This window comes from Lepus europaeus, chromosome 10, assembly GCF_033115175.1.
Source record: "Lepus europaeus isolate LE1 chromosome 10, mLepTim1.pri, whole genome shotgun sequence".
Lineage (NCBI taxonomy): Eukaryota > Metazoa > Chordata > Mammalia > Lagomorpha > Leporidae > Lepus > Lepus europaeus.
This window is the reverse complement of record NC_084836.1, coordinates 58,701,043-58,720,592: the sequence shown is the minus strand read 5'-3', so window position 1 is coordinate 58,720,592 and position 19,550 is coordinate 58,701,043. Positions and strand designations below refer to the sequence as shown.

Below are 19,550 nucleotides of genomic sequence, written 5' to 3'. Positions count from 1 at the left end.
TAGCATAACTTGTTGCATAAAAATATCCAGCTGTCCCAGCACTATTAGTTCCTTCCCCAATGAATTATTCTTTATTCAAACAATCATTCTGATACCAATTAAGGGATTTAGAACCATAATTCACAATTTATCATGATTTAAGACAGTTAATATCTTTTTTCTGAAAACTTATTCCTAAGCATGGGGTGGAAATTACTCTGCAATTTGAACTGGGTATCCTGATGCTGTAAGTATTATTTGTATCCTGTAGACAGATTTTTATCTGAGAAGATAGGTGACCTGAGGATCTCACAGTTACATTTTCCTCCAGCATGAAAGCATCTTCCTCTCATGGAAAGGACTGATTTGATTTGATAATCTTATTCTAAAAGCACCTAGGGGCCAGCGCCGTGGCTCACTTGGTTAATCTTCTGCCTGCGGCGCTGGCATCCCATATGGGTGCTGGGTTCTAGTCTCAGTTGCCCCTCTTCCAGTCCAGCTCTCTGCTGTGGCCCCAGCAGGGCCCAGGAGGGCAGTGGAGGATGGCCCCAGTGCTTGGGCCCCTGCACCCACATGGGAGACCAGGAGGAAGCACCTGGCTCCTGGCTTCAGATCGGCGCAGCGCCGGCCATAGCGACCATTTGGGGGGTGAACCAGTGGAAGGAAGACCTTTCTCTTTGTCTCTTTCTCTCTAACTGTCTAACTCTGTCAAATAAAAGTAAGAAAAAAAAATTTAAAAAAAACACCTAAATCAGACTTTGAAAAGTTTTATAATCTATTGAAGTCTTATTATATTTTGAGCATAACTATTTTTTCTAATATCAACAATTAATTGAAGTATTGGCACAATTGGAGGAGACAGGTAAATTATTAAAATGGTTATGATAACTATTAGGCCTTAATTTTTCTAATAAGTTTCTTTTGATACAATGAAGGCATCCTCCTGCAAATGAAACAAACTCTTCAGTATTATCTCTTTATTTTTGCTGTTCTATTCATCCTAATTTCTGTAATATACAAATTATGGAAACAATTTTTTGAATATTCATTCATATCTATCTCACTAATAATCCAATTTTTTCATACTTCAGCCTAGAGATGCTGGACAAAGTTGAGCCCCCAACAATACCAGAAGGTTATGCCATGTCTGTGGCATTCCATTGTTTGCTAGACCTTGTTCGTGGTATCACCAGTATGATTGAAGGAGAGTTAGGAGAGGCTGAGACAGAATGTCAGATGACTACTGAAGGAGCTTCTTCACCAACACAGTCTTCAGAAGAACAAGATAGACAGTCAGCATCAGACCAAATGGACAAGGAAATTGGTATGATTTTATATTTTTAATTGTTATTTTGAAGTAATTTAAAATTTATGGAGCATCTGCAAAAATAGTAGAGTTCCTTTATTTCCTTCACTTTGTTTTTTCAATTGTTAACACTTTATCATATTTATATTACTGTTCTCTCAGTTAACATAAATTTCATTGTACTTTTTTCTGAACTATTTGAGTGTAAGTTGCAGACATGATGCCCCATGAATGCTTCAATGTGTATTTTTAAAAAATTTGACAGTCTTATATAGACCACAGTATACTTAACATCAGAAATTTAGTATCAGTCTAGTAATATTGCCTAATCCCAGATTCCATTCAAATTTTGCCATATGTCAGGAGATGTGTTTTATGGTACAAAATCATGTGATGAATTTAGTTGCCAGGTCTCTGATTTTTTTTTTTTATAATTTAGATGTTAGAGCTATAGTATTTAATAACTGAGTTATTGGTAGAGTCTTGGACATGTCAATAGCCAGGAGATTTTAGAATTTGACATATTATTAAATGTTATAATATCTATAATTATGATTAAATATTGTATTCCCCTCCCCCAAGTTAGTAGAGCTGTTTGGGAGGAAATGGTGAATGCCTGCTGGTGTGGTCTTCTTGCTGCACTCTCACTCCTTCTTGATGCCAGGTATTACGTCTTTGAAAGTTCTACATTGTACTGTAGCATCTTGAGAAAAAAAAAAAGACACTAAAATGATTTACTTAACTCATCCCAAGCATAATTTTCTATATCAGTTTTTCATATTTGTAGAATATTATTTTTGATTTCATAATTGTCATACTTTAATGGAAACTACAACCTAAAATTAGAGTGTCTTTTTCATTTTAAATCATTACTACTTTTGTAATTATGATACTTAATTTCTTTGATGTTTTTCTTCAGGATTTCACAATTCACTGACTTTTTTTCTTTTTAAAATCATGCATCATGGTTTTATTTTACATTTTTGATAGTTTTGTAATTTTTGTGTAATGGAGGAATTAAATTCTATCTTCATAATTTAAATTTAAATTTTCTAGTTTTTAACAGATTCAATATAGTTTGAATTTGCTATTTTTAAAATGTTTGGTATTTTAAGTTAAATGTGAATTCTTGGTCCTTTTGTTCAATAGTAAATATGGATATTGTACATTGCTCTTACCCAAATCAAATTTTCAGGTATTATGTTAATTAGTTAAATTCCTTTTTTGGTATATTGATTTTGACAGTATTTTTATATAGATTTTCTTAAAGCTTCACTGAATACCTAATTCATTACATTTCACCATGCAATTAAAATAATGTAATCAGATTAAATGAAATACATTACTTTTTAGCACAGATGAAGCTGCCACTGAGAATATTTTAAAAGCTGAACTGACTATGGCTGCTCTTTGTGGAAGATTGGGCCTGGTAACTTCAAGAGATGCCTTTATAACTGCAATATGCAAAGGTTCCCTGCCTCCACATTATGCACTTACTGTACTGAATACCACTACTGCTGCTACACTATCCAATAAATGTAAGAGTTAAACTTACTCAGAGTTCTTTCCATCAAGTGGGGTGACATAGTGTAAAGAAGACATAGGCATTCTGACTTCAACCCTCTGCTTTTCTGCTTGTGTCCTCCATGACCTTGTGGAAATTAATGTCTCTGAGCTTCATTTTCTTTCCTCTCTTTAAAACAATGGAAGTGGAGGGAGTAATGATACCAATTTTAAACTATAATTGTGAAAATTTGATAAATCTGTCTTTTGTAAACTGTAGAATGCCACTGAAATGTGGTAGTTTTTTAAATGGAACAAATAGAACAGTCATGTTTAAGCCACTGTAAGCTGACATTCAAAAAATTCTGTTCTTGTTGAATACTTTGAGAATGTTTATATCAAATACATTTGATATAAATGTGTTTCAATATGATACTCTGTTTCAAACTGAAATTATATTGGTCTAACTTTAACTTGAAAAGTATACTGGAAATATGTTTACAATAATTAATGTGTCCTAATTCCATTTTGCTGATAAAGAAATCCAAAGTTTTATAATTTTTACAAATTAGCATTGTGTAACTTGGATTTTGCAGCTCATGAGTTTTAAAAATGTTGGCATTTAGTTAATGGATGTTAAAAGTTCAGCACCACTAATTCAAAAAATCCAAAATCTGAAAAACTCTCAAACGGTTCTGATTTCAAGCATTTTAGAGAAAAGGGATACTCAGCTTATACTCACATGCATTTATTTACACATTATTTGAGAGTCAGAATGGAGGAAGTGGGGGGCGATGGAGGAGGTGGGGGGGCGGTGGAGGGGAGAATGCACTCCCATGTGCTGATTCATTCCCCAAATACTTGCAATAGCTGGAGCTGGCTGGAGTAAAAGCTGGGAGCCAGGAACACAATCTGGATCTCCCATGTGAGTGGCAAGAACCCAATTACTTGATCCATCACCTGCTGCATATTTGATCCATAGTCTGCATTAGAAAGAAGCTGGAATCAGGACTTGAGCCCGGACTCTAATTCAGGCATTTTGATGTGGGACACAGGCATCTTAACCAATAGGCCAAACACCTACTCCTATACTGATAATGAAATACATGTTGTGTTCAACTTAATCAAATTAATATTTGTAAATACTTGTATAACATTTTTGAATGTTATTTAAAAAGTATATTTTAATTATTTAGGCTTTCCTTTGTTCTAGCATATTCCATTCAGGGTCAAAGTGTTATGATGATAAGTCCATCAAGTGAATCTCACCAGCAAGTTGTGGCAGTGGGTCAGCCTCTGGCAGTCCAGCCTCAGGGGACAGTAATGGTAATGTACTTGGTCTTCTCTTGGTTACTAATTAACTGTCAAGGAAACATTTTGTCCCTTTTGTTTTATTTGCCAAAATTTTCCATACACTTAATTTACTTTATTTTACCTGGGTTATATCCTTTTTCTTTTTTTAAAAGATTTATTTATTTATTTGAAAGACATAGTTTGGGGTGGGAGAGATAGAGAAAGAAGGAGAGGGAGAGAGATAAAGAGATCTTCTATATGCTGGTTCACGTCTCACAAGGCTGGGGCTTGCCCAGGTTGAAAGCAGGAGCCCAGAACTCTGCCTTGGTCTTCCACACCGGTAGCAGGGGTCCAAGTAATTGGGTCATCCTCTGCTGCTTTCCCAGGGGCACTAGGAGGGAGCTGGATTAGAAGTGGAGCAGCCAGGACTTGAACCAGTGCTCATGTGATATTCTGGTGTAACAAGCGTCGGCCCAACCGATGCACCAGAACCACAGCCTTTGGATGGTATTTTTTGAAGAAAGTAGTTAATTATGCAGTCAACATTCTAGTTACCAGTATGGTAACACAACTGTAATCAAATGAATTTTTTTCTTATAAGCCATCCAAACCTTTTTTTTACTGTTTTTATTTTTAAAAATCTCTTAATACATTTTTTTTTTGTTCTCTACAAGCTTTTAAATTTTAAGAATCTGTAACATTTCTTGCAACTATGTCCTTTTTTATTGTAGCTAACTTCCAAAAATATCCAATGTATGAGGACTTTACTTAACTTAGCACACTGCCATGGGGCTGTTCTTGGAACATCGTGGCAGCTTGTCTTGGCTACTCTTCAGGTACGTTACAATGTTTGGGTCAGAGGTCAGCCTTTTTTTCATATGTCAATGCTAAGCAGTACTTGTTCATGCTTTGAGTGGCTTAAAGAATGGAGAAATTGGAAAACAGAGAAAGACATGGCTTATGTTGTAGGAAGTACTTCTTATGGTGGTTTAAGTTCTGCCTACATAGTATCATTATTTTATATTAATCCTTAGTTATTAGAAACTTACTACAGATTTTAAGTTTAGTTATTGGAGTTTTTTAGTTTTATGAATTTGCTTTGATATGCATATTTTTTAACTTTACAGCATCTTGTATGGATTCTAGGATTAAAGCCCAGTAGTGGTGGTGCCTTGAAACCTGGGAGAGCTGTAGAAGGACCCAGTACAGTAAGTGCTAGTCCATCCTACTCAATTATTGCTTCTGAAAATGTCATATGTTACATTTAATTCTATTGTTTTCCTTAGGTTCTAACCACAGCAGTGATGACAGATTTACCAGTGATTTCCAATATACTTTCAAGATTGTTTGAAAGCTCACAGTAAGACTCAGTTTCTTAAGCTGATAAAAATAGTGCTATTAGCTACTTATTTTAGATCAAAATATCTTGTGTCTTCCTTTTTCTTTTAGGTATCTTGATGACGTATCATTGCATCATTTAATAAATGCACTTTGCTCCTTATCCCTAGAAGCAATGGATATGGCCTATGGAAATAATAAGGTGTGATATTCTATTTTTGATTATCAATAATGGTACATGCTTTAGTTATTATCTAAGATATACATCTGTTATGATCTTAGTGCTCTACTGCTAGAACTATTACTCAACTTGTGTGCCAACATACTTTGTTGGATTTTTACTATTAATGATTGTTAATTTGTTGAAATGAAAGAGGAGTTAATTTGGCTTGTGATATATCTAAATATATAAAACAATTAGATTATGGCCATTTCTTTAGTGGACTAAACATTTACAAATATTTTTAAAATTATAATGTAACATAATAGAAGTTCCATTAAATGTCATGATAATACTTGTATTTAGAATTTATGAGTTGGGTAATACAAGTTTAAAATTAAGGACTATACATGTGTCTCAGTTTCTCTTGCTGTCATTGGAATGGAAAATAAGGAGCTAATCATTTCTTTCTGAAGGTAATAATTCTCCTTACCTTGCAAATTTAAATTTTTCTTTGTGTATTGATTAAATGAACAGAGCAGTAATTTGGATACTGACATTCAAGAACTCTCTTGATGTACAAAATATTTTCTGTTATATTGAGAAGCACAGAATATTTTGAATTTCTTTGTATCTAGAAATAATTATTTGAAATGAAGTGCTTTCTGCATTCTACAATGAACTACATACAGTTTGACCATTTACAAATACATGTAGACAACCTAGAAAATTATTAAAATACTGTAATTTAATATCTAATTTAAAAATTAAAATTTGTTATTTTAAAGATTATTTATGTATTCATTTGAAAGGCAGAGTAATAGAGAGGGAGAGACAGAGAGAGAGATCTTGTATCCACTGGTATACTTACCAAATGATGACAACAGCCAGGTCTGGGTTAGACTGAAGCCAGGAGTCACAAGCTGCATCCTAGTTTCCCACATGGGTGACAGGGGCCCAGGTACTTGGGCCATCTTCTGCTGCTTTCCCAGGCACATTAGCAGAAAGCTGGATCAGAAGCAAGGCAGGTAAAACTTGAACCTATACTCAGATATGGGATGCTGGCATTGTAAGTGGTGATTTAACCTGTTGTGCCACAGTGCTGGCCAGGGTTCACAAGTATGTTGACTGCCTAGTCCTTAGTTATAATTCTGGGTACTGTGGCTTGTGCTTTTGGCTCATTTGACTCACTTGAAGATTAGTAAAGAAAGTTTTATTAGCGTAAGTTTCAAATATTACAGCATATAGCTAGATGATTCTGTAAGTATATAGATGGTTAAAAATATGTATTATACTTTGTTCCAAATCAAAGCAGGGATAATATAAAACAATCAATATCTTGAACTTTTAAAGAAGTATATTTTTTATTTATTTGGAAGTCGGAGAGAGAAATAGAGAGATTCCATTTATGACTGACTTTCCAAATGCATGCAACAGCTGGGGATGGGCCAGTCTAAAGCCAGGAGCCTGATCTCAATCCAGGTCCCCATATGGCTGGCAGGAACACCAGTAGCTGAAGTATCACTTGTTGCCTCCTAGGGTGTGCATTAGCAGGAATGCTGGAATTGGAAGTAGTGCTGAGACACAAACCCATGTGCTCCTGTGTGGATGCAGGTGTCTCAAATGACATCTTAACCACTGTGGCAAGTGTCATCCCTCTTGAGATCTTGAAAAATCTTTGAGATTAATTTTTTTAAAGCCAAGATTGGTGACTCTACTTTTTTTTAAGATTTGCTTATTTATTTGAAGGCAGAGTTACAGAGAGGTAGAGGCAGAGAGAGAGAGAGCGAGCAAGAGAGGTTTTTCATCTGCTGGTTCACTCCTCAGATGGCTGCAACGGCCAGAGCTGGGCTGATCCGAAGCCAGGAGCCAGAAGCTTCTTCCAGGTTTCCCACGTGGGTGCAGCGCCCAAGGACTTGGGCCATCTTCTACTGGTTTCCCAGGCTATAGCAGAGAGCTGGATTGAAAGTGGAGCAGCTGGGACTTTAACCAGTGCCCTTATGGGATGCTGGCACTGCAGGTGGTGGCTTTACCTGCTGCGCCACAGAGTTGGTCTGAGATTAATTCTTAACACATAACTGTAGTATTTTTAATAGACTACCTTAGTGAATTTTAAGCATGCTTATATGGTAATATCTAAAGAAATGATGTATTCATTCAATGAGCACATTATGTTCACTTTATACATGGTACTCTGCTGAGAGATATAAAAGAGATATGAGGTTTTTATTTTCAAAGAAAAACTACTTGGTTCATGGTTAAGTGACAGTTAAAATTGTATGAAAATCTAATGTCGATTTTCAGTGATATAAGACTTAATTCTTATGAATACTTTGTTCCTGGTTACATAAGCTGATTTTAATACATATTATGATGAATTAAAGATTAATCAAGATGAAGTAGTGTGATTGGAGCTGGGTATTGAAGGAATAGTAAGATGTAGGGACATAAGATGTAGTACAAGGCCGGTGCCGTGGCTCAACAGGCTAATTCTCCGCCTTGCAGCACCGGCACACCGGATTCTAGTCCTGGTTGGGGCGCCGGATTCTATCCCGGTTGCACCTCTTCCAGGCCAGCTCTCTGCTATGGCCTGGGAAGGCAGTGGAGGATGGCCCAAGTGCTTGGGCCCTGCACCCGCATGGGAGACCAGGAGAAGCACCTGGCTCCAAGCTTCGGATCAGCGTGATGTGCCGGCTGCAGCGGCCATTGGAGGGTGAACCAATGGCAAAAAGGAAGACCTTTCTCTCTCTCTCTCACTGTCCACTCTGCCTGTCAAAAAAAAAAAAACAAACAAAAAGATGTAGTACATAGTAAAAAGCGGGCTTGTGGACCTTAAAAGAGAAAAATGCTACAAGAAATTATGATCTATGAGAAAAAATTGTAGATTTGGTGGTTAATAGTTTATTGTTAACTCTGAAAAGTTCTATTTCTAGAGGATGGTAGGAGCAGATACAGTTTTTAAACATAGCTTGATGGAGTCCAGCTCTCTGCTGTGGCCCAAGTGCTTGGGCCCCTGCACCTGCATGGGAGACCGGGAAGAAGCACCTGGCTCCTGGCTTCGGATTGGTGCAGCGCCGGCCGTAGTGGCCATTTGGGGAGTGAACCAACGGAAGGAAGACCTTTCTCTCTGTCTCTCCCTCTCACTGTCTATATCTCTGTCAAATAAATAAAAAATAAATATGACTTCGTGGGAACAAATGTTGAGGAAATTACACACTAAGTGAAGCATAATTTTTTTAGAAGTGAATTTATATCTGTATATATAGAATTTAATTTTTGTGAACTATAAAGTATTGGAAGTACTCAATATAAGCTTTTTTGTTTTTAAGATTTATTTATTTGAAAGGCAGAGTTAGAATGAGAGAGAGAGAGATCTTCTGTCCTCTGATTCACTCCCCTGGCTGCAACTGCCTGAGCTGGTTGGATCTGAAGCCAGGAGCCAGGAGGTTCTTAGGGTCTCCCATGGGGGATCATGGGCCCAAGTTCTTTGGCCATTTTCTGTTGCTTTCCTAGGCGCATTAGCAGCGAGTTGAATTGGAAGTGGAGCAACTGGGACTTGCACCAGTGCCCAAATGGGATGCCAGTGCTGCAGGTGGCAGCTTTACCAGCTATTCCATAATGCTGGCCCCTCAATATAAGTTTTATAAAATATTTCTAGATGAAGACTATAAAAAGTTTTGTTGGGTCTTAGTCCACCCGTACAAGGATGGACTGGGTCCGAGGAAAGGTAAGTGCGCCGCTTGCCCGTTCGCCAGCCTCCTGGTCCCGGAGACAATCAGACGCAGTGGGGAGCCAAGTCTAGCAAGGACTCATTTACTTCCTGCGAAACAGAACCTTTTATAGCACAAAACTGCAGTCATTGGGGCAGGGCTAAGGACCAACCAATCACTTACACAGTCACCTTACGGGGGGATTTCTATAGGACTAGCCCTATGTCTATACACTTGTTACTAGTTTTGTTACCTCCCCTGATGTTGCGCAGCCAGTTAGTTTTAGTGGTAAACAACTTTGGATTCTGCCCATCTTACTTCCTCTGGGCGCCATCTTACTTGGCTCTGCGTGGCTTCATTCCGCGCAGCTCGGGCAGGGGCACCCTGGAGCAGCTGCGCATGCGGAGCCCCCGGGCCTGGCCTGGCCTGGCCTGGCCGCGCTCATGCCCCACAAAGTTTAATTCAATTCTTTGTTTATAAAAATGTTATAAACATGCAGATCATAAAATTTTTTTACATTTTTAAAAAAACAGGTGGTTTAGCACTGTTAAGTGTTCTGAATGAATTAACTATTCTAAGTATTAAAAATGCATATATTGGGGCCTGTGCTGTGGTATAGCGGGTAAAGTGCTGCCTGCAGTGCCAGCATCCAGTACGGGTGGTTCAGGTCCGGACTGCTCTACTTCCGATCCATCACCCTGTTAGTCTGCCTGAGAAAGCAGCACAAGATGGATGTGGGGGTCCCTTAAGAAGCTCCTGGCTCCTGGCTCCTGGCTTCAGCCTGTCTCAGCCTTGGCCATTGCAACCATGTGGGGAGTGAACCAGCAGATGGAGGATCTCTGTCTCTGTGCCTCTGCCTCTTTGTAACTCTGCCTTTCCAATAAATTCAGTCTTTTTTTTTTTTTTTTTTTTAACGTATATATCAGACTTCTTCAACTATGGGTGTAAAATCACTAACATATCCTTTTGAGTTCTCATTTCTGGAATATATGTTAATGTCTTGAGGAAATAATATGGCAAAGCATGTTCTTAAAGAAGGTCACAGTGATGATACTCAGAGATAACTAAACTCAGTATAATAACAACAAAAATATTGAACCAGCTATTGTTCATTGAGTGTTTGCTGCTTGCCAAGCACTAATATCTTTAAAAAAGTTCTGTGAGGTTCAATGGTAGTATTCCTCTTCTTACAGATGAAAATATAAAAATAGCTTAAGTGATAACCTGAGGTCACATACTTAGTAACTGATAGGAACCTACATGTATCTCAGTCCAAAGCTTCATTTTATTTATTTTTTTTAAGACTTATTTTATTTATTTGAGAGACAGAGTTACAGAGAGAGGTAGAGACAGAGACAGAGGTCTTCCATCCACTGGTTCACTCCCCAGATGGCCACAACAACCGGAGCTGCAACGATCTGAAGCCAGGAACTAAGAGCTTCTTCCAGGTCTCCCTTGTGGATGCAGGGGCCCAAGGACTTGGGCCATCTTCCACTGCTTTCCCAGGCCATAGCAGAGAGCTGGATTGGAAGAAGAGCAGCCGGGACTAGAACTGGCACCCATATGATATGCCAGCACTTCAGGCCAAGGCTTTAATCCACTGCGCTGCAGCACCGGCCCCCAAAGCTGCATTTTAACCTGTCTGCTAGTGGCTTCGTCTTTTGGGGTATATCCAAAGCAAAGACCATATTCCAGGCTTAATGAGTAAGAATCTTTAGCTCAGAAGCCTGGGTGTCTAGATGACTCCTGTGTACACTTGGGTTAAAATAAAAAGGAGGTGGAGAAAGAAGTGGGAGTGTTTCAGGTGAGTTATGTGGGAGGTACTCTTTAACATGAGGAGTTTTTATACTGTTGTGAAGTTTACTTCACAGATAGAGAAAAACAAAACCAGTAAATTACCCAAAACTACATGGTAGTCAAGATGAGATCCAAGACAGTTTAAACTTAACAGACTACAGTGTTAATACTAAACCATATGTCTCTATGGAGTCATGATTTTGTTTGTTTGTTTGTTTTACTGTCTTCAACATGAGCACATGCAGCAAAGGCAAACCTGGCCATCTGAGTATTTGTCTTAAAACTTTTATTTTGTTCACTGGCTTCTAGGAAAGAAAAATACTACGAAACATTTCCATACTAGGTTTTTATCAGCACTGTAAAAATGTATAAGAATAGACTTTTGCCTTTAAAAATTTGCACACAATTATTCTTAGGTGTTTAAAAGTGATCCCTATTAAATATAAGAGTGGGAATAAGAGAGGGAGGAGATGTACAATTTGGCAAATGCTCAATCAGACTTGCCCCAAATGGTGGAGTTAGAAATGTGCCAGGGGATTCCAACACAATCCCATCAAGGTTGCATGTACCAATGCCATCTCACTAGTCCAAGTGATCAATTTCAGTTCACAATTGATCATACTGATAGGTCTAAGAGTCAAAGGGATCACACAAACAAGACTAGTGTCTGCTAATACTAACTGATAGAATCAAAAAGGGAGAGAACGATCCAGCATGGGAAGCGGGATTCACAGCAGACTCATAGAATGGCAGATGTCCTAAATAGCACTCTGGCCTCAGAATCAGCCCTTAAGGCATTCGGATATGGCTGAAGAGCCCGTGAGAGTATTTTAGGCATTTTCATTTTAAAAATTGCCTTGCCTTTTTTTTTTTTTTCTAATACAATGTCTCTGTTAAACACAATAGCTACACATCAGAAAATACTCATGACTTTCATCAGCTGAACGTGCATTTAAGCATGTTTTACTACCTCCATTAGTATTGGAGATAGTTCCTATTTGATCTATTCTCAAACAATTCTCATAACACGTGGTCCCAGTACTGTAACTTAGCCAAATATGTAAGATATATACTATGTCCCTTTCTGGTTATTGTTATGTGACTGTGGAAAATTGTTCTGTCTCTGTCTTTGCTACTCTAGTGTTAGTGTCTGAAACTGACACAGCTGATCTCTGCCATACTTCTGACTTCATGTTTCTTTTCCCATGTCTTTTTGTCCCTTTTCTGTTTTTTCTTGCTTCCTGGCATTAACACTTCATATAGTCTGGACATTTTACGATTTCCCTAATAATGATGATTTCTTTCCTTCAGAAGACTAACCATTCTTTGTGTCTAGTAAAATTTTTGTCATTTCACCATTTCTCTATTAAAGCATTCTCTTCCTAACCAGATTTTGTATTCAAGAGCTATTCTGCATAGCAAAATGGCATGCCCCATGATAACATTTTTTAAAATTTACTACTAACTGTACTATATTTTAATTACAGCCATACTTTTCAAAATATTGTTTTATTTACAGTGAAATTAATCTAAATTCTCCTTAAAATATCAAAATGCAATATGTTTTCTCCCTAGGAACCATCTCTTTTTGCTGTTGCCAAATTGTTAGAAACTGGTCTAGTTAATATGCACCGTATAGAAATTTTATGGCGACCTCTCACTGGCCATCTACTTGAGGTAAACTCTCTTTCTTAAAAATACTTTATTTAATTTTTTGTTACTAGAGACATTCATGTTGAACTAATTATTTTGGCTAACCATTCGGAAAGTCAGCATTAACATTTCCACTTCTTGACCCTGGGTTTCTGTCTATTTATTTTATCAAGAACTAAAATTGGGCCGGCGCCGTGGCTCAACAGGCTAATCCTCCGCCTTGCGGCGCCGACACACCAGGTTCTAGTCCCGGTCGGGGCACCGATCCTGTCCCGGTTGCCCCTCTTCCAGTCCAGCTCTCTGCTGTGGCCAGGGAGTGCAGTGGAGGATGGCCCAAGTGCTTGGGCTCTGCACCCCATGGGAGACCAGGATAAGCATCTGGCTCCTGCCATCGGAACAGCGTGGTGCGCCGGCCGCAGCGCGCTACCGCGGTGGCCATTGGAGGGTGAACCAACGGCAAAAAAAGGAAGACCTTTCTCTCTGTCTCTCTCTCACTGTCCACTCTGCCTGTCAAAAATTAAAAAAAATAAAAAAAAAAAAAAGAACTAAAATTGTGTAGTAATTGGTTTAGGGAAAAAATAGGTTGCTTTTATTGTCTGAAGATTAGTGAAATTTTAAAGTGAGAACTCTTAATGAAATCAGCTGTTAGCTTGGGACTCTCTAACTGTATTGTCTCTTGAGCCACCTCAGTTTCAGGTAGTTTTGAAACTTCTAGGCAATTGGGGCAGAGAATTAGTAAATGCTGCTCACTTATAGCCTTTGTCTTAATTATGGTATAGCCTTCCTACAGATGGAAAACCCATTTGGTATCACTAATTAGGGTAGTTCTGAGGAATTGTATTATTTTTGGTTGAAGTTGGGATGATTTTTAACACTTAGCTGCTGCTTAATAACCAGCTACTTTAGTCAGTACATATATTTCTATACTGTTTATGTTTGGTTGCCGTAGTCATTTTTTATCTTGGAACTCTTAGTAAACAAAATAGATGTACATGAGCTTTTCCTGTTTTAAAATTGATTTTTAAAATATTTATTTATGTACTTGCTTATGAGCAGAGACACAGCCCTCGTCTATTGGTTAACTCCCCAAATATCCACAACAGTCAGGGCTGGGCTGGTATGTATCCAGGAGCTGGAAATATTATCTGTGTCTTTCATGTGACTAGCAGGAATCCAGTCATTTCAACCATTACTGCTACCTACCTCCCAGGGTCTTCCTTAGTAGGAAGCTGAAGTCAGGAGCCAGATCAGGAACCAAACAGGCTCTCTGATGTGGGATGTGGGGATCTTAACTGGTGTTTTAATTGCAAAACTAAACACCTCCTGCTCCTATGAAAGCTTTTTTTTTTTTTTTTTTCCATTTTATGAGTGATTAAAGAATGTGTGCAGATTTCTTTATTATTGGATGGTCTCATCAAATGACAACAAATGCAGTTTCCCAAATTTTAGCACAGTATTTAATCATGAACTTAAGAACATTAAGTATTAGCTACTTTTTTTGGTTTACTCTGAGGATGTATCATTTGCTTTTAGGAAATCTTTCTTCTCTTTGACTTGTTATAGTTTCTTATTTTTTTTTTTTTTCTTGTCTTCTCTCTATTGCTTCCTCTTGTCCTTATTCAGAAGGTAAGCTTGCTTATATTTTGGATTTAGTAATTCTTCCAACCTTTATTGAACATTTTGATACAACTTTTAGAATGTGAAAAAACAGAAAATATTTTGATTTTTCTTTTCTTAAATGTGTGATTTGTAGCTTTCGTATACAAATTAAATATCTAATTTTTGTTCAATGTATGTACCTTTAGGTCTGCCAGCATCCAAACTCTCGAATGAGAGAATGGGGAGCCGAAGCTTTAACTTCACTTATTAAAGCAGGATTAACATTTAGCCATGATCCTCCACTTTCACAAAACCAGGTAAAAAAAGAACTTAACCTCATTTTTTATGACAGAATATTTGATGTAAAAATCTTCCCCATATGTACTAACTATAAGATTTTTTTTATTTAACCATGAATCTCTTACAGAAGGTGAGAGATTTTTAGATTTTTTCATAAAAAGAATCTTGTGAATGATATAAACACATGACATAAACACATAAACATCTTGTGAATTACAACAAGCTAAGCTAATATCTAGGATTGCTCTTCCAATTGCTGAAGCTTTGCTTCTTCATTTTTTTTTTTTTTAAAGATTTATTTACTTATTTGAAAAGCAGAGTTACAGAGAGGCAGAGGTCTTCCATCCGCTGGTTCACTTCCCAGATGGTCGTAAGGCCAGAGCTGCGCTGATCCCAAGCCAGGAGCTATGAGCTTCTCTGGGTTTTCAATACGAGTGCAGGGGCCCAAGGACTTGGGCCATCTTCTGTTGCTTTCTCATGTTATAGCAGCGAGCTGGATCAGAAATGGAGCAGCCGGGACTTGAACCAGTGCCCATATGGGATGCCAAAACTGCAGACATCGGCTTTTACACCACAGTGCCGGCCCCAAGACTTTGCTTCTTACCTTTCTGAGATTTATACCTCTTATTACCCTTACATAGGAGAAAACAAATAATAGAGGAAACCAGCACAGTAAAAATTTTATAAGGTCACATAGATCTTATACAATTTCTAAAAATCTAAATTTTATTATTTCGAGACTGATTAGATGGGCCGATGCCATGGTACAGTGGGCTAAGCCCCCTCCTGTGACACCAGCATCCCATGTGGGTACTGCTTTGTATCTCAGCTGCTCCTCTTCCAATCCAGGTCTCTGCTGTGGCCTGGGAAAGCAGTAGAGGATGGCCCAAGTGCTTGGGCTCCTGCACCTATAGGGAAGACCATAAGAAGTTCCTGGCTCCTAACTTCAGATTGGCTCAGCTCCAGCTGTTGTGGCCATTTGGGGAGTGAACCAGTGGATGGAAGACCTTTCTCTGTCTCTGCCTCTTTCTGTCTATAGCTCTACCTCTCAAATAAATAAATAAATCTTTAAAAATAAAGACTGGCCGGCGACATGGCTCACTTGGCTAATCCTCCTCCTGCGGCGCTGGCACCCTGGGTTCTGTCCCGGTTGCCCCTCTTCCAGGCCAGCTCTCTGCTGTGGCCTGGGAGTGTAGTGGAGGATGGCCCAAGTGCTTGGGCCCTGCACCCGCATGGGAGACCAGGAGCAAGCACCTGGCTCCTGGCTTTGGATCAGTGCAGCATGGCAGCCATTTGAGGGGTGAACCAAAGGAAAGGAAGACCTTTCTCTTTGTCTCTCTCTCTCTCACTCTCACTCTCACTGTCTAACTGCCTGTCAAAAAATAAAAAATTAAAAAAAAATAAAAAGACTGAGGTGAGGACTGAGTAGGACTGATATGTTTAATAACCATTTCTGTTGCCCTCATTGTCTTACTGTATTGTAATTGTCTCCTACAAATTGACTCAACACATCATATTTGTACATAGTAGATATTGAGTATAACACGGATTAGAAGGATGAGTTTAGAAAATATCTACTCTCTCTCTTTTTTTTTTTTTTTTTTTTTTTAGGATTTATGTACTTATTTGAAAGGCAGAATTACCGAGAGAGAGAGAGAGAGAGAGAATCTTTCTTCCACTAGTTCACTCCCAAAATGGCCACAACAGCCAGAGCTGGGCTGAGAGAGAGAGAAATCGAGAGAATCTTTCATCCACTAGTGCACTCCCCAGATGGCCGCAACAGCCAGAGCTGGGTTGGGCTGATCTGAATCCAGGAGCCTGGAGCTTCTTCCAGCTCTCCCACATGGGAGAACTAAGTACTTGGCCATCTTTCTAGAACCCAGGCACATTAGCAGGGAGCTGGAATCGAAGTGGAACAGCTAGGACCTGAACCACCACCCAAGTGGGATGCCAGCACTGCAGGCAGCAGTTTAACCCACTATGCCACAGTGCCGGTCCAAGATCTACTCTCATAGAGCTTACATTTTAGTGATTTCATATTTTTTTGCAATTTAAGATTTTTGAAAAGAATCTTCTTGTTCATTTATTTTTAAGTATTAGAGAGGCAACAATAGCTTTAATCTGCTGATCACTCCTTAAATACCCTTAATGATAAGAGCTGGGTGGGAGTCAAAGCCAGGTGCCGGCAGTGCAAAGACTCCTACATGAGAAGCATCACCGCTGCCTCCCAGGATCTGCTTTCGTGGGAAACTGTGGTCAGGAGCCAGTTAGAAATCGAACCCAGGCACCCTGATGTGCAACATGAGCATCTTAGCCACAAGGCTAAACACCTACCTCTTGTGCATTTATTTTAGCATCTTCAGCGTCCAACACATAGTGAGAGCTTAATAAATATTTGTTCACTCAGTGAACCAAATAGATGAATTCCTGTAGAGAAGAAAGTTTTGAATGAAGCAAGTGTTTTATATACTGAAAGGGATAGAACAGAGTGTTTATTTTATCCTCCCAACAGATTTTGTAGTTTTATATCATTTTTATTGAAGTCTACCACATTTACTTTTTTTTTTTTTTAAGTTTTTAAGCTTTTTATTTAGTGAGAGAAATGCATGGGAGAGTGAGGGCTTTAATCTAAGGGAGAAAGAAAAGTCCGGAAATTAAGTTAGGGTCAATACCGAGCAGAGAGCTGGCCAAGAGCCACGTGCAGTGAGCATTTGGTTCCGAGCAGCCACAAGCAGCTTAGCGTGAACAGCAAAGTGAAGGTGGAGAGGGCATTTACTTATTGTTAGATGTACTATAGCTTCATTTATTCCATGACACTTGAGAAGTGACACACATTAATAAATAAGTGCAAGGTAATTTTAGGAACTGGGAATTGTTTTCCTCTCTTTAAATGTAGCTAGTGATATATTTGCTTTTTTGAGTTTTGTTTTTATATGGGTCTGTAATTGAAGTCTTTTAAAGTAAGATAATGGGACTGGCATTCTAGCATAGCAGATAAAACTGCAGCCTGTGACGCTGGCATCATATATGGGTGCTGGTTTGTGTTCTGACTGCTCTACTTCTGATCCAGCTCTCTGCTAATGGCCTAGGGAAAACAGGAAAAGATGGCCCAAATGCTTAGGCCCCTGACATTCACATGGGAGACCCGGATGAAGCCCCTGCTCTTGGCCTCAGCCTGGCCCAGTGCTGGCTGTTGTGGCCAACAGCCTGTTGGGAGTGAGCCTGTGGATGGAAGGTTGTCTCTCTTTGTCTCCTTCTCTCTATGTATATCTGACTTTCAAAATAGATAGATAATTCTTTAAAAAAAAAAAAAAAAAAGTTTGTCCTGAAATCTGACATTTTGAAGACTGATTTTTTCTTTTATTTAAAAGTAGAGATAGATGCCAAAATAAGCCTCAAATGACTGCTGTTAGAGAAATCATAGTTAATGTTCATTTTAGTAGAAAAGTTTCTACTTACCATGATAGTCTGAGTGGAGGTGAATTTAAACTTAAAATGCAATAGCAAAAGCTTCTTGTCTCTTTGGGCTTCTCTTCCTAATTTGTTTCTTGTTCCCTTTTCAGAGGCTGCAGTTGCTTTTATTGAATCCATTAAAGGAGATGTCCAATATTAACCATCCAGATATCCGACTCAAGCAATTAGAATGTGTGCTGCAGATTCTGCAGAGTCAGGGAGACAGTCTTGGGCCTGGATGGCCTTTAGTGCTTGGAGTCATGGGAGCAATCAGAAATGATCAAGGGTAAGTGTTTATAATTAACATCGAAAAAGTGGTGGAGGTGGAAAGAGAATCCATCCTAAAAATCTTGTGGTAGTAATAATTTTTTATGGATGCCCTTCATGCCCAAGTTCAAGATCTGTAATAGTTTCTCTTAACTCTACCTCCAAGTGGTTACAGAGAATTTTTAAGGAATCATTTTTGTTTTGGAAGGGTGGAAGAATTGCTGTTGATTGGTTATTTATACAATAAGACAACTTCCTAACTTTTAATAAGATAAATGAACCAATCTAATAAGTTTTATAACACATCCAAAGATTTGGTTTTATTTTGTTAAAATACATATTTGGTAGGATGTGAAATAGCATTTAGAACTTGACCTCCTTGTATATACTGGAATCTCAGAAACTACTTTAAAATTACTTTTTATTCTTTGTTTATTTATTAAATTTTTTTGTACCTTGTGTATTCTTAATATTGTGCTTGCTAGTTATTCTGACTACACAGGTAAATAAATATTGCCCAGGAAGTAGAATTGTGTAGAAGAAAAACATGCCCTAGAAGTAGAATTCCAGGAAGAAAGTAGTTTGTTAGACCACAGAAGAATAGGGCACTAGTGGCAGGGGGCAGAGCCAAATTATAAAACACTCTTATGCTTCTATAAGCTTTTTGGATTACTTTCAAATACATTTTGGGAAACATTTTGGGACTTTAAGCAGAGGAATCATGTGATCAGATGTAATTTTATAGATATACTGCAACATCAGCATGGACAGGAGGATAGAAAATGAGAGATTCTATGTGACTAAATGCTCTCTAGTAATAAGAGACGGGTTTGAGCTACTTAACAAATTGACTCTAGGGGCAAAGGGAGATTCAACAATCAAGAATGACTCCCAGATTTCTGAAGCAGTTTAGTGGGTAGTGACTTTGTTATCTAAAAGGGAATACAGAAGAAAGAGCAAATTGAGAGGAAGCATATGAGCTTGTTTAGGGTAGGACATTGCAGTGAGAAGATTTGATATGTTGCAGGCATTGGATATATTTGCAATTCTGAATTGTAGAACTTTCTTAATTTAATGACTAGAAGTGTTAGATCATCAAGATGCTTGAGACTATTAAGGAAAACCATTTTTTTCTTAAATATGTATAATAATAAATTTTCTTAAGAGATCAACTAAGGTCAAGATAGTTTTA

General features: G+C 38.3%; 1 protein-coding gene across 3 annotated transcripts in view; it reads left to right on the top strand.

Moving 5' to 3' along the window:
* The window catches only part of MON2 (MON2 homolog, regulator of endosome-to-Golgi trafficking), a 124,736-nt gene that overhangs the window by 61,094 nt on the left and 44,092 nt on the right, over positions 1-19,550 (top strand). For all 3 annotated transcript variants that reach the window (XM_062203313.1, XM_062203312.1, XM_062203314.1), the window contains 11 exons: positions 1,071-1,303; positions 1,868-1,949; positions 2,639-2,823; positions 4,002-4,114; positions 4,813-4,917; positions 5,209-5,289; positions 5,368-5,441; positions 5,531-5,621; positions 12,662-12,763; positions 14,545-14,655; positions 18,202-18,377. In XM_062203313.1, the coding sequence (XP_062059297.1) occupies positions 1,071-1,303; positions 1,868-1,949; positions 2,639-2,823; positions 4,002-4,114; positions 4,813-4,917; positions 5,209-5,289; positions 5,368-5,441; positions 5,531-5,621; positions 12,662-12,763; positions 14,545-14,655; positions 18,202-18,377 (1,353 nt within the window). The remainder of the gene's footprint in view (positions 1-1,070; positions 1,304-1,867; positions 1,950-2,638; positions 2,824-4,001; positions 4,115-4,812; positions 4,918-5,208; positions 5,290-5,367; positions 5,442-5,530; positions 5,622-12,661; positions 12,764-14,544; positions 14,656-18,201; positions 18,378-19,550) is intronic.